Source organism: Lathamus discolor, chromosome 5 (assembly GCF_037157495.1).
Source record: "Lathamus discolor isolate bLatDis1 chromosome 5, bLatDis1.hap1, whole genome shotgun sequence".
NCBI lineage: Eukaryota > Metazoa > Chordata > Aves > Psittaciformes > Psittacidae > Lathamus > Lathamus discolor.
In genome coordinates this window covers 120996713-121008750 of record NC_088888.1, presented here as the reverse complement: position 1 = coordinate 121008750, position 12038 = coordinate 120996713, and the positions used below count along the sequence as shown (strand labels likewise).

The 12038-nt window shown below is 50.0% G+C and overlaps 1 protein-coding gene and 1 long non-coding RNA gene across 8 annotated transcripts in view; one reads left to right on the top strand and one right to left on the bottom strand.

The window, feature by feature from the left end:
• The window catches only part of BMP2 (bone morphogenetic protein 2), a 214660-nt gene extending 204126 nt beyond the window's left edge, over nt 1-10534 (top strand). For 5 of the 7 annotated variants that reach the window (XM_065682366.1, XM_065682370.1, XM_065682369.1 and 2 more), the window contains 3 exons: nt 4795-5252; nt 6112-6470; nt 8810-10534. In XM_065682366.1, the coding sequence (XP_065538438.1) occupies nt 6119-6470; nt 8810-9654 (1197 nt within the window). In that variant the 5' untranslated portion in view covers nt 4795-5252; nt 6112-6118 and the 3' untranslated portion in view covers nt 9655-10534. Of the gene's footprint in view, nt 1-3545; nt 4222-4558; nt 5253-6111; nt 6471-8809 lie in introns of those variants that run through there. The other 2 variants (XM_065682372.1, XM_065682368.1) reach the window with 2 other exon arrangements.
• Nucleotides 5009-7178, bottom strand: LOC136015846 (uncharacterized). The gene is made up of 2 exons (XR_010613373.1): nt 7012-7178; nt 5009-5333 (listed from the first exon to the last, which is right to left on the bottom strand). It is a non-coding gene; the product is annotated as an uncharacterized LOC136015846 (long non-coding RNA).
• Nucleotides 10535-12038: the final 1504 nt, after the last annotated feature.

Sequence of the window (12038 nt, the reverse complement as noted above, 5' to 3'; positions counted from 1 at the left end):
AGAACTGAGGTCTCCTGAATCTTGCTCACTTCACCACCTATGGAATCTCCCTAGCCCGGCAGCCTGTAACTATTCCTACTCCATGTAATTAAATGTACATAAATGGTGGCAGTGCCTTGGAATCTGTCTAGTGATTGCTCAGTTGTTCTCCAGCCTGTACAGAAGCGTTACGGCATTTTGTCTCCTCTTAATGATAAAAGCCACAGGTCAAATACTGGATTTTGACATTTGGAACTTTGTAGCATCAAGGGGAAAACAGTAACGTAAAAGGTTCTCATATTAGCTTCCTTTTTTTCCTCTTTCCCCAGCAATTTTAGTACAGGTTGTGGGAATTTGTCTTACAATTTAAAGTTGCACAGCCACGTGAACTGATCACTACAGCCTGTATTTGCAGACATAACACTGTTAAGAGCAACTGGTTTTGTTCACTGGGAATGGAGACATACTGAAAATGTAGAAAAATACTAGGTCTTCATTGTATTTCCTGATAAATTCCCATTTCCCTGCCACTATGATGGACGGAAAGCTGCGAGTTGATGAATGAAACTGAGACGCGCAGTGAGACAGAGCTTTGAAGAGCTGCCAAATTTCAGCAAAGGTGAATAAGAAAGAAACAGACCTTTCTGAACGCACTGCCTTTCCCCTCTTCAAAACCAGATCACCATCTTGTACATTACCTTCTCAGGTGAGAATCCATCCTTCATGGGACAGGAGACAGCCTGCGCAACGGAGACAACTGATAGATGTTAAAAGATGAACCACCAGAAGACAAGTATGTCTTCAGCGAACAGTGCTAAGGAGTATTTTAAAGAATGGCCACACATCAGATTCACATAAACGCCAACAGGAAGCACAGTTCAGGAACAGAAAAGCTTTCAGATAATCTCCACCCGTTACGAAGCCAAAACCTCAACATCACTAACACATCTTAACTCATTTTCAGAAGCCACCTCTCTAGCATTTGATGCTGTACCATGTGTATGTTTCATGCTTCAGCACAGATTTTTATCAAGAGGTTTATTCACTAAAATGTGCACAATCCACAGAAAAGCTCAGTGCTGTTAATATTTCATGTCTCACGTACTTATCATATCCAGGGGACAGTGATGCAAAGTGGGAATTTTCAGTAATGCTCAGCATTGGTCTAACTGGTCTGGGGAAGCCAGGAATAGAAGTGTTGACCATCAACGTGCATAGAGCATACAAATGTTCCTGCACACCTTTGCCTCTAATCCCTGGCAGTGTTCAAGGCCAGGTTGGATGGGGCTTTGAGCAACCTGCTCTACTGGAAGATGACCCTGCCTGTGGCAGGGGGTTGGAACTGGATGAGCTTTAAGGTCCCTTCCAACCCAAACTAATATGTGATCCTGTGATTCTATAATACACCAGAAATTAGGTGGCTTTGTTAAGAATTACAAGTTACGGTCAGAAACCCTAGTGAGAATTTCTCATTTAGGTCTTCCAGATGAAGTCTTCTGCTTGTAGCCATCAAGAATGATGGTTGCAATTGAATGAGGTTGGTAAATAGGACACTACGTGGTGGCATTGTATAAATGTGACCTGGTATAGTATTTGTAAGAAGGAAATGCTGGGCTTTAAGGACTCTTGTGTTGTAAAAGTTGACCTTATTAGGATACTTTTCTATCATTTTACTAAGAAAACCCAATGACAGCTGAAGTTGAGGTCTATCAGCTGTGTTTGGGTCCTGGAAATAAACACCTGGACCTGAAACCTTAGCAGCAGGTGCCATTAGTTGAGTTACTGGCTCATCACCTCTCAAAAAACTCTGCTAAACACTAAACTTAATTCCACAGACCAAGTGCTGCATTCGTTATAGCTAAATACACCTGTGTCTAATGTTCTTTGTTATGACAAAAATACTTCTCAGCTTTGAGCTCAGGTGTGCTGATGCTAGAGATGCAGCAGGAGCAGGCTGGAATACTATATTCAAAGGCAGTGGGCTCTACAGAGGGGTATTTGGTTGCTTCTTGTGCTGATGAGGCACAAACTGTAACCAAATGTTCCTGGATGACACTTTGAGGGCCTTATTCCCCATATTCACCAGGGCACTGCCTGAACGGCAGCCAGATCTGCTGCAGTGAGAAATCAAATGTGGGGCAAGTGCTGGAGCACGGCTGAGGTTCTGGTGTGGGTGCCAGTGCGTTCAGGGAGGGTGTTGTAAGTGCTTCCGTGTTGTCTTTTGGGACCTCCTGGAAACAAGTGGGAAGGCAGAGTCACTGCCCCAGCAGCTCCTGATCTAAATAGGCAGAGAGAGGACAAACTAGAAGGGGAAATGTTCTATGGCCAAGAGAACAGAAGACTGTGAGAGCCTATTTATGTTTCACATCAGAGAGGGACGAACCTATAAGACCCTTTTGACATCAGAGCATCTGCAGGCCTTTAGAACAACCACAGGCATGTTCCTCCCTCACAAGGCTCATCATCCTAATACAGAAAGCTCCTGGAGATAACATGAAGCTGGGCATACAGTACAGCCTATGCTCCAGGCACAGGGAGTAAGCGTTGAGGCAAGAAATGACTTTTTCCTGGCATGACCCACTACAGATTGAACTGGAATGGCAATTAGAAGTTGAAGTGCTCATTTAATGTCAGTGATGTGTAAACTACGTTGCCATTGTTATTTTAGTGCTGATTTACATAATTGGCATACCCTGAAGTCACACTGCACAGCACTTTCAGTTCATGCTAAAGACTTGCAGGAAGTCATAAAATTAAACATTATCTGCACTGGAATGCAACGGAAGAGTAGCTACACTTTTGAAGGATTTCACCTTGCTCCATCACCTCTCCCTCTGTACTCACAGCAGAGAGTGAAAATCCAGGTTAACAAGTGTTGGGAGCTGTTGGTAGGAAGGAGCTTTACCAGCTCTTTAATTAGGCTGGTGTAGCTCTCAGGTGGTTTCTTACTCTGGTATGTAGCTGTCTGTGTGAGCACCTCATCCTGCAGTGATGTTTGGCAGGTAGTGCTGAAGCCACTCTAACATGGTGGAAAAGCCATGGACCACAGGAGGAATTACTCTGTTCCAAATCTGCTGAATTTCTGCCTCAAATCAGTGGCTTCCCTACAGCTGAAAAAGAGTAAGATGGAGGGAAAAGGCCGCTCCCAAAGGAGGAGCTGGTAATGGAGCCATCTCGGTTGTTATTGCTTTAAATCCTCCTCCGCAGTAATTCAAGGTGTCAAAGGCTGGCTGTGCCTTTTGCAAATGAAGCCCCTGAGAGGTATTTGGGTGGAAGAGGAGGTGCAGCACAAGGCATTCACAGTGCTTGCGGCACTAGCACCGGGACCCTATGCCATTGGCTTTGGCTTTAAGGACTGCTGAGGGAAGTGAGGGGGAGAAGGCTCAGGGGGGACCTTATCACACTCTGCAACTACCTGAAAGGAGGTTGTATGAGACAGGGGGTGAGATGGGGGTTCCTTGTCCCAAGGAACTAGTGATAGGATAAGAGGAAACAGCCTCAAGCTGCACCAGGGGAGGTTTAGGCTGGATATTAGGAAAAATTCCTTCACCAAAAGGTGCTCAGGCATTGGACAAGCTGCCCAGGGCAGTGGTGGAATCACTGCTCCTGGAAGTATTCAAACGCTGTGTAGACGAGGCCCTTAGTGGTTTAGTGGTGGTCTTGGGAGTGCGGGGGTAAAGGTTGGACATGGTGACCTTAAAGGTGTTTTCCAACCTGGTTGATTCCGTGACCCAAAATTGCCGGGTATCACATACCTGTGCAACAAGGGCCGGGCCCTGCTACAGAGCCGAAGTAGGCGAACAGGAGATGGGACAAAGGGTGCATCCCAAAGGACAAATTAAATGGTATTGGGATGAAGAGATTTGCCAACATCAGCAAAGGGAGCTCGGACTGGGGGCCGAATCTCGTTGAATATGGGCCTGCCTTCTTCACCCCCGCTGTCCTACTCCGTGCCTGGATGCGGTGCCGCTCCGGTGCGCACCGGAGGCAGGTGCCGGGCTGAGTCGCTGGGCTGGTTTCTGATGGCGATGCCGGGTTTGTGTGCCGGAGATCCGCCGCATTTCCACCACTGGAGGGCAGCCACATCTTAATAAAAACCCCTTCACACCAAACCCCAAACCCAACCCTCCGCTCGGCTCAGGCTGAGCCCGCAGCAGGGAAGGAGACTCCTCCGAGGACAGCGAGGAAACCCCCGGCTCTCCAGCCCTCTTCCCGCAGGCTCGCACGCAATAAAGTAACTATGTATGTTGTTGAAGTGCTTTTAGAGCACCGGGATTCTCCCGATACCTTACGTGACCTTCACACCTTACCACCCCAGCCGGTCGGGGCACGGTGCTAATCCGATTTGCGGTACAATGGGGTATTGTACGACCCGATCCCGCATCCCGATCCGGGCGGCCGTGCCCCGCCGCCGTTCGGCCGCCCGGAACGGGATGCGGGGAACTGTGCCGGCGCTTCCCACAGCTTAACGGGGCGGGCGGGCAGCTCCAGCGAGGGAAGGAGGAGAACGGGTGAAGGAGGAGGGAGGGAAGGAACGAGGGAGGGAGGCGGCGTCTCCTTTAAAAAGCCGTGCGGGGCCGCAGCCCGCTCCCACAGGGAGCTGTGATTGGAGCGGGCCTGCGAGCCTCCGGGGTCGTGACATCGCCGCGCAACAAAAAGCCCCGGCGGCGGGCGGGCACCCCCGGCAATGGAGCGGTGCGGGGCGGGCCGGGCACCGGGCGCTGTCCCCTAAAGCCGTCGCTCCCCACCCTCTTTTTTTTTTTCCCTTTCCTTTTCCCCTCCTTTCTCCTCCCTCTTTTCTTCTTTCTTTTTAAGGGAGCGGGGAAAAGTCAAGCTTCGCCTTCGTGCCGCTGCGGGAGCCTCGGTAAATGTCCATCTGTCCGACGCGGGTGATGCAAAAGGACTTTTTTGTTTTTTGCTTTGAAAAGGAGCTTTTTAACTCCGTAGACACATAGGGACCCATTCACGGGCAGGCACACGCACACACACTCGAGGAGGAGGAAGAAGAAGAAGAAGAATAAGCAACAACTTTTCGATCGCTGCTTTTAAAAGAGAGAAGCCCTTCCCTGGCCGGGACTTGCCTTCTGCCTCCTCACCCAGCTGCTAAAAGTATGTTTCTGAGGCGGACCGTACTTCAGAGAACTTCTCTTTTCTGCTCGGCAGCTGTAGAGGAGCAGCAGCGAAGTTCGGAGTAACACCAAGTGATGCGGGAAAAACACCCCGAGAGCAGAAAACCCGCCTGCAGACACAACCCCTGCTGCTGCTGCACACAGGTATAACCCCGGCGGTCGCAGACCCGCTGAAAGCCTCCTCCGCAGGATGACTCCGTGGGCCACGGCGGAGGTGCTAGCGCTCTGGAAGAGAGAGGGGGGACGGGACACTAATCATAACAATTATAATAATGATAATAATAATAACCCAGCGCAGAGTTTCACGGGGGAGAATATCACCCTGTGGGTTTGGCTAAGGACGTAGCAGGATTTGTGTTTTCCTCCCTCCCCTTCTCCCACCCCGCAGAGGGAAGGTAGCTCTCCCTCTCTCTCCATTGGGGAAAGTCGCTGCCCCTCCGGGGAGCGGCGGAAAAAGGAGCCGGCCCCGAGTCCCCCCGGGTCGGGTCGGGACGGGAGCGCAGCGGGGAGGTCGCTCTGCGCGGCGGCGGGGCAGCAGCCCCAGCCTGGTCCCGGAGCCGGAGCGGCCCCGGCCGCGGCGGGGGGGGGCGAGGCGAGGCCCGTCCCGTCCCGGCGCACACCTGCGCCCCGCCGAGGGCAGCGGCCCGGCCCCGGCGGTGCCCCCGTCCGCCCCTTTCCTCCCCTTCCCCGCCGCGCTCCTTTGTTGCGGATCGCCCCGCTCCGCTCCCCCGCCCCGTCCCGTCCCCTTTGATCTCCTGCCACGGGGATTTTCGTGCCTCGCTCCGCCGCCCGCCGCGCACCTGAAGCGGCCCCGCGGGGGGCTCCTCCGCGCCTCGGGGCCGGCCGGGGCCGCTCGCCATGGGCTCCGCGCCGAGCCCCTCCGGGGTCGGACCCACCTGCGGACCGTCCCCGTCCGCCGCCCCCCCCAACCCCGCGGCGCGCTCCCCCGGCGCGGTGTCCGCGCTGACTGGCTCCCATCGCCTCCTCCTCCTCCTCCGCGCAGGTTGATCATGGTTGCCGCGACCCGCTCCCTCCTGGCGCTGCTGCTCTGCCAGGCGCTGCTGGGCGGCGCGGCCGGCCTCATGCCGGAGGTGGGCCGGCGGCGTTTCACCGAGCCGGGCCGCGCCGCCTCTGCCGCGCAGCGCCCCGAGGATCTCCTCAGCGAGTTCGAGCTGCGCCTGCTCCACATGTTCGGGTTGAAGCGGCGGCCCAGCCCCGGCAAGGACGTCGTCATCCCCCCCTACATGCTGGACCTCTACCGCCTGCACGCCGGGCAGCAGCAGGGGCAGCCGCCGGCCCTCGGGTACCCGCTGGAGCGGGCCGCCAGCCGCGCCAACACCGTCCGCAGCTTCCACCACGAAGGTACGGGCTCGGGGGGCCGGTGGCGGGCGCGGAGCGGAGGGGAAAAGGGGGAGGGCCGCAGGAGGAGGAGGAGCGTCGGGGTGGATTCCTCCCCGGCAGCGCCGGTAACGCGGGTGTGTTGGATTCACCGCGGCGGCGGTGCGCTTCCAGCCGGCCGCGCTCCCGCAGCCTCGGCGGCAGGCGCCGGGGTTGCTGCCGAGGCGCGCAGCCAGCCTCGCTTCTCCTCCTCCTTCTCCCGACGAGGGGCTCCCGTTTTATTCGCTGAAGCGGCGCGGCTCCTCGCTGAGCGTTCCCCCAGGTGGCTTTCCCTTCGCGAGGCTAAAGCGCAGGGAAGTCTCCCTGAGGCGCGGCCGAGCTGCGGGGGTTTCTAATCCTTATCTCATCCCCGTGGGAGATCGATGCAACGATCAGGCGCGCCCTCCTCAAGCCCTCCCTCGCCCCGCTGCCGTCGAGGAGCGGTTTAGCCCGGACCCAAGCTATTCCTCGCCAACCAGCAGCGCCCAGGCTGGTAAAAGCCCTGTGGCCAGGTTTGGGCTCTCACCTGCAGATAACCCAGCCCAAAGCGGAACGCGGTGACCAGCTTCATCCCTATCCTTCCTGGCCTGCAGCCCACCGAGGCCAGGGACCCTCTAAGCAGCTTGGGTGCTTTTCCCAGCCCACGGAGCTGAAACGGTGGCTGTGGCGTTGGCCACGGCACGGTAGGCCCGTGGAGACGGTGGGGCGCGTGTCGCTCGCGTGCTCTTTGGGAAACGTTTCCCCGGGTTGTAATTGTTCCTGGCTGCTCGTCTCCGGTGCTGGCGTGCAGTGGCCCCGCTGTAGATGTGATGAAAACCCAGTTTTCCCCATGCTTCTAAAGTGAAGCTGCACTGGGAAAAGGAATTGGTTAATATTGAATGTTTCCGATGGATGAAAGAGGGGGTCTCGGAGAAGTGGATGTGCTGTTTAGTGGGAAGCCTTATCGTGAGGAAGGAGATGGATGATGAAATGTAACCTCTCATCGTCCGCGTTTCCCTACGTGGAAAGTAAACACGTAGCAATGAATGGAGAAAAGCCAGTGTGGGGGTCATTCACATTAGCATGGTAGGCAAGGGGCTGAGCAAGAGAGGAACTCGGAGGGCAAAGTTTATGATTTCTGGGCGAATGTAAAAACCTGCAGTTTGAAGTAGTCAAAAAAGCAGGTTCTGGCATAACAGCTATTCTATAATTGTCACAAAGTTTAGAAGAAGATCAATACAATTCCATTTTTTTCACTGAGTTCTCACACTGTTCCTGGCTTCTTGAAAGCAGCAGTTGGTCTTGTGACCACTCAGAACATCTGCATGTCTACAAATACTGATCCGCTCCCGGAAAGTGGGAAAGCTGAGCCTTCCCCTATCCAAAAGTTGCACTGGATTCAACAGGGAATGGTTACGTGACCAAGAACTGCTAACAGCGGTTAGGGCTTCCCCTGCGAAAGTGAGTGTTTCTCCAGGATGCTTAGCACCCAAAATAGAAACCAAAATTGATTTGAGAGAAGATTGCTTTGGCAAATACTTCTGATTTCTTCAGTGGCTGTAGCAGCAACCCTAGGTACATTTTACTCCCTCTGAAGCTCCATTCAGTTACTTGTTGACTCAAAGGTGAGAACGGCCTGGGGTTCAGTGACTTTTCAAGTTTCTTTTTTGGTGTGGTTTTGAGAAACCTATTGTTCAGAAGCAATTTTATTTCATAATCCCTTCAGCATCCACCCCTTTTCACCTCCTGCCATTCTTTATGGTCCTTTTGGGCACATCCTAGGGTGCGCTTCATAAAGCGCTGTTACAGATGTTAAGTTCACTTGTTTCTAATCCAGATACAAGAATGTAGAAGTTAATATTCCTGAGCCACCTAAACTGTGGAATGGTATTTTTCAGGGTGGAGTTTAAGGGATTGATAGGAGAGCCACCTTCTTGAAAAAGGCAGAAATGCAACGGTTGCCTTAAGTCCTCAACCAGTTGTAAGGATTCACATCAGAGCCACTCTGTCAGGCTTGAGCTTTCTCACTGGTGCCCTTGAATTCCAGCATAATGCAGTGTGGTTCCTGCCACTCATTCATAACCACCTGGAATGCAAAGGGCACCGGTGTGCAATCAAAATGCTTAACAGTGGGTGAAGCACTCTTAACTCCATGCTATATGTGCTTGTCTAAATAGAGGAAGACAAGGACGGTGGCATTTCCCACCTGCAGGTCTCGTGTGTTACATGCGTTGGCTATTGTTTGAAAGTTGCCAGCAGCAGACTGTGAGGGCTTTGGTTGCTTGTCTCAGTTCCTGATTTTTCTTTCTTTCTTTCTTTCTATTTTCCCCGTTTAATCAAATTAGAAGCTTTGGAAGAACTGCCAGAAACAAGTGGGAAAACAGCACGGCGTTTCTTCTTTAATTTAACTTCCATCCCTAATGAGGAGTCTATCACCTCAGCTGAACTCCAGATTTTTCGGAAGCAGGTGCACGGAGCCTTTGAGAACAACAGCAGCTACCATCACCGTATTAATATTTATGAAATTATAAAGCCAGCCACAGCCACCTCTAAGGACCCTGTCACAAGACTTTTGGACACCAGGTTGGTGCATCATAATGCAAGTAAATGGGAAAGTTTTGATGTAACGCCAGCTGTTTTGAGGTGGATTGCACATGGACAACCTAATCATGGGTTTGTGGTAGAGGTGGTTCACTTGGACAAAGAGAACAGTGCCTCCAAGAGGCACGTTAGGATTAGCAGGTCTTTACATCAGGATGAAGATAGCTGGTCTCAGCTCAGGCCGTTATTAGTAACGTTTGGGCATGATGGCAAGGGACACCCGCTCCATAAAAGAGAAAAGCGTCAAGCGAAACACAAACAGCGTAAACGCCACAAATACAGTTGCAAAAGGCATCCGTTATATGTGGACTTCAATGATGTGGGGTGGAATGACTGGATTGTTGCCCCACCGGGGTATAGTGCCTTTTACTGCCACGGGGAATGTCCTTTTCCACTGGCAGATCATCTAAACTCAACAAACCATGCCATTGTTCAGACTTTGGTCAATTCAGTGAATTCCAAAATCCCCAAGGCTTGCTGTGTGCCGACAGAACTGAGTGCTATTTCCATGCTCTACCTTGATGAAAATGAAAAAGTTGTATTAAAGAACTATCAAGATATGGTTGTGGAGGGTTGTGGGTGCCGCTGACACAGCAAAAGTATATTAGACAAATACAAAAGGTTAAAAATAACCCCCCAAGCTGACACTTTAATATTTCCCAATGAAGACTTTATTTATGTAATGAAATGGAAAGAAAAAGAAAAAAAAAAAAAACACAACTATTTTGAAAATATATTTATGTCTACGAAAAGAAAAGAAAAAGTTGGGAAAACAAATATTTTAATCAGAGAAATATTCCTTTAAAGATTAAATGTATTTTAGTTGTACATTTTATATGGGGTTCACCCCAGCACATGAAGTATAATGGTCAGATTCTTATTTTGTATTTATTTCCTATTATAACCACTTTTTAGAAGAATAGCTAATTTGTATTTATATGTAATCGAAAAGAACAAAAAATATAGGGTTTGTACATAATTTTCCAAAATTGTAGCTGTTTCAATTGTGTGTATTTAAGTTGGAGGAAAAAAAAAAAAGAATACATGGAAGGTTACTATGGCAAAGTGCATAGCACATTTGCTTTCTGCTGTGCTACTGTTAAGGTCACAAGTTCAAGTCCAGAAAAAAAAAGTGGATAATCCACTCTGCTGACTTTCAAGATTATATTGTACAATTCTCAGGAATGCTGCAGGGTGGGCTGTCCAATCCATGAGAACTGGCGTCCTCTTTAGGTGGAACATTTGGATAAGAACCAGACGTTGCTGATCTAGTATAAATACTGCGAGTCCCAACTAATTTGCAGTGTGAATTTAAGAAGGGCCAATAGAAACCCTATGGGAGGTGGGGAGGGTGGGGGAAGGCTGAATCCTTTCTAGACCTACAGAAAAGTGAATGTTTGATGTTTCCTTTCAAAGTCCTTCCTTTAAAAGTCCTGGCCAAATATAAAATAATAAAAACTAAAATGTCATCTTTTTTTTTTTTTTTTTTTTTTTATTTTTGGTGGTTATGTATTGCTAAAGAGGAATTAATACCTTATTTGTACCAGCCCTTGCCTTTACCAGTCGGAAGAGCATTGCATACTTCCTCACCTCAGAGGAGAGCTCATTTCTATGGAGTGTTGTAGTGACATTAATCTTCGGGTTTTGCCCTACATACAGCAAGCTGTTGTCGTATGCAGCCTCCTGTCTAACCTCAGCTGGTGGGTTTGCTGTTTTGCAGATTGGCTTGTCTTCTTTTCCAGGGTTCTGTGTTTGAAAGCCTTTTTTCCTCCCCCTTTCCCAAATGTTTCAATCTGTGTCAGATAATAAATCATAAAACTCTGATCTTTCTGAAAAGTCCAGTCTGTAAGGAAAAAATGGTTCACTTGTGCAGTCATCACAAGGATAACTTGTGCTTATAACTTCTTACTCTTCAAATCCTTCCTGTAGGGGCAAAAGCATGATTTGCAGCTGGAAAACAGCATTAAGGCTAATACTTATTGTGCCTGTTGTAGTTGAAGACTGGTAGGGCAGGCGGGTTACTAGCTGTAGAACCTGGGATGAGCATGTAGAGGCTGGGTTGCTTGTTGTGTGAAAGCTGTGCTGAAGCAGTAGAATGAGAAAGTAGCTTAAACCAGCTTCTTAGCAATCCACTGTGGAGTGCACTGAAGCTGGGAATAGAATGAGATTGTGTTAGACTGCTGGTGGTAAGTTCCTGCCTCTTTCAGGAGCTCTCCACTGTGTTTAGAGGATATATAATGACTGTGCTGGTATCTCCAGAGATGTCAGAACTCCCTTCCGTTCTGTTACAGATCCATTTCTGGATTTGGTGAACTGAAGCAGCGCTTCCTAAAGCCATGTGTGCAGCTGGCCTCTCTAAGGCAATTCTGGGAATTTCCGATTTGGGTCTCCTACTAGCCTAACTTTCTATTAACAGAACCCTCCTCTTTCTCACTGCCCTCCCCAAACTCCTACTTCTTCACTAGAATTGTCTCAGTTACAACAAAGGTACCGCATAGGTTTGTTGATCAGAAAGGCTAACCTGATGGCTTAGAGGTCTTCGTATAGAACAGTTCCCTAGGGCTCATCATCACAAAAAGCAAGGGGTACAGAGGATATGAGAGAAAAACTGGTTTCCTGTTTGCTGCTCCCATTTTTCCTAAAGGTTTCTTAGATTAGTTGTAAGCTTGTGTGGCTTGATAACAACTTCTGTGTTTCTTTGTACCAGCAGTATTTCTGAGAGGTAGCTGATGTTATTGTCATGCTGATACTATGTGGTAGCCTCCAGCCTTGCTGGGTGGACAACCTCTGCTTTATCAAAAGACAGTGCTGTTTTCTTGGCTCATGTGTTTAGGGGGGAACACGACATATGCAGAACTTTAGTTTGCCTTTTGCTTGTTGCCAGTGTGACTGGTGATGAACACTTTATGGCTGTTGCTTTTTCGAGGTTGTCAGGCACAGGATATGCTACAGTGAAGGTTCTGGAAGGCTGAG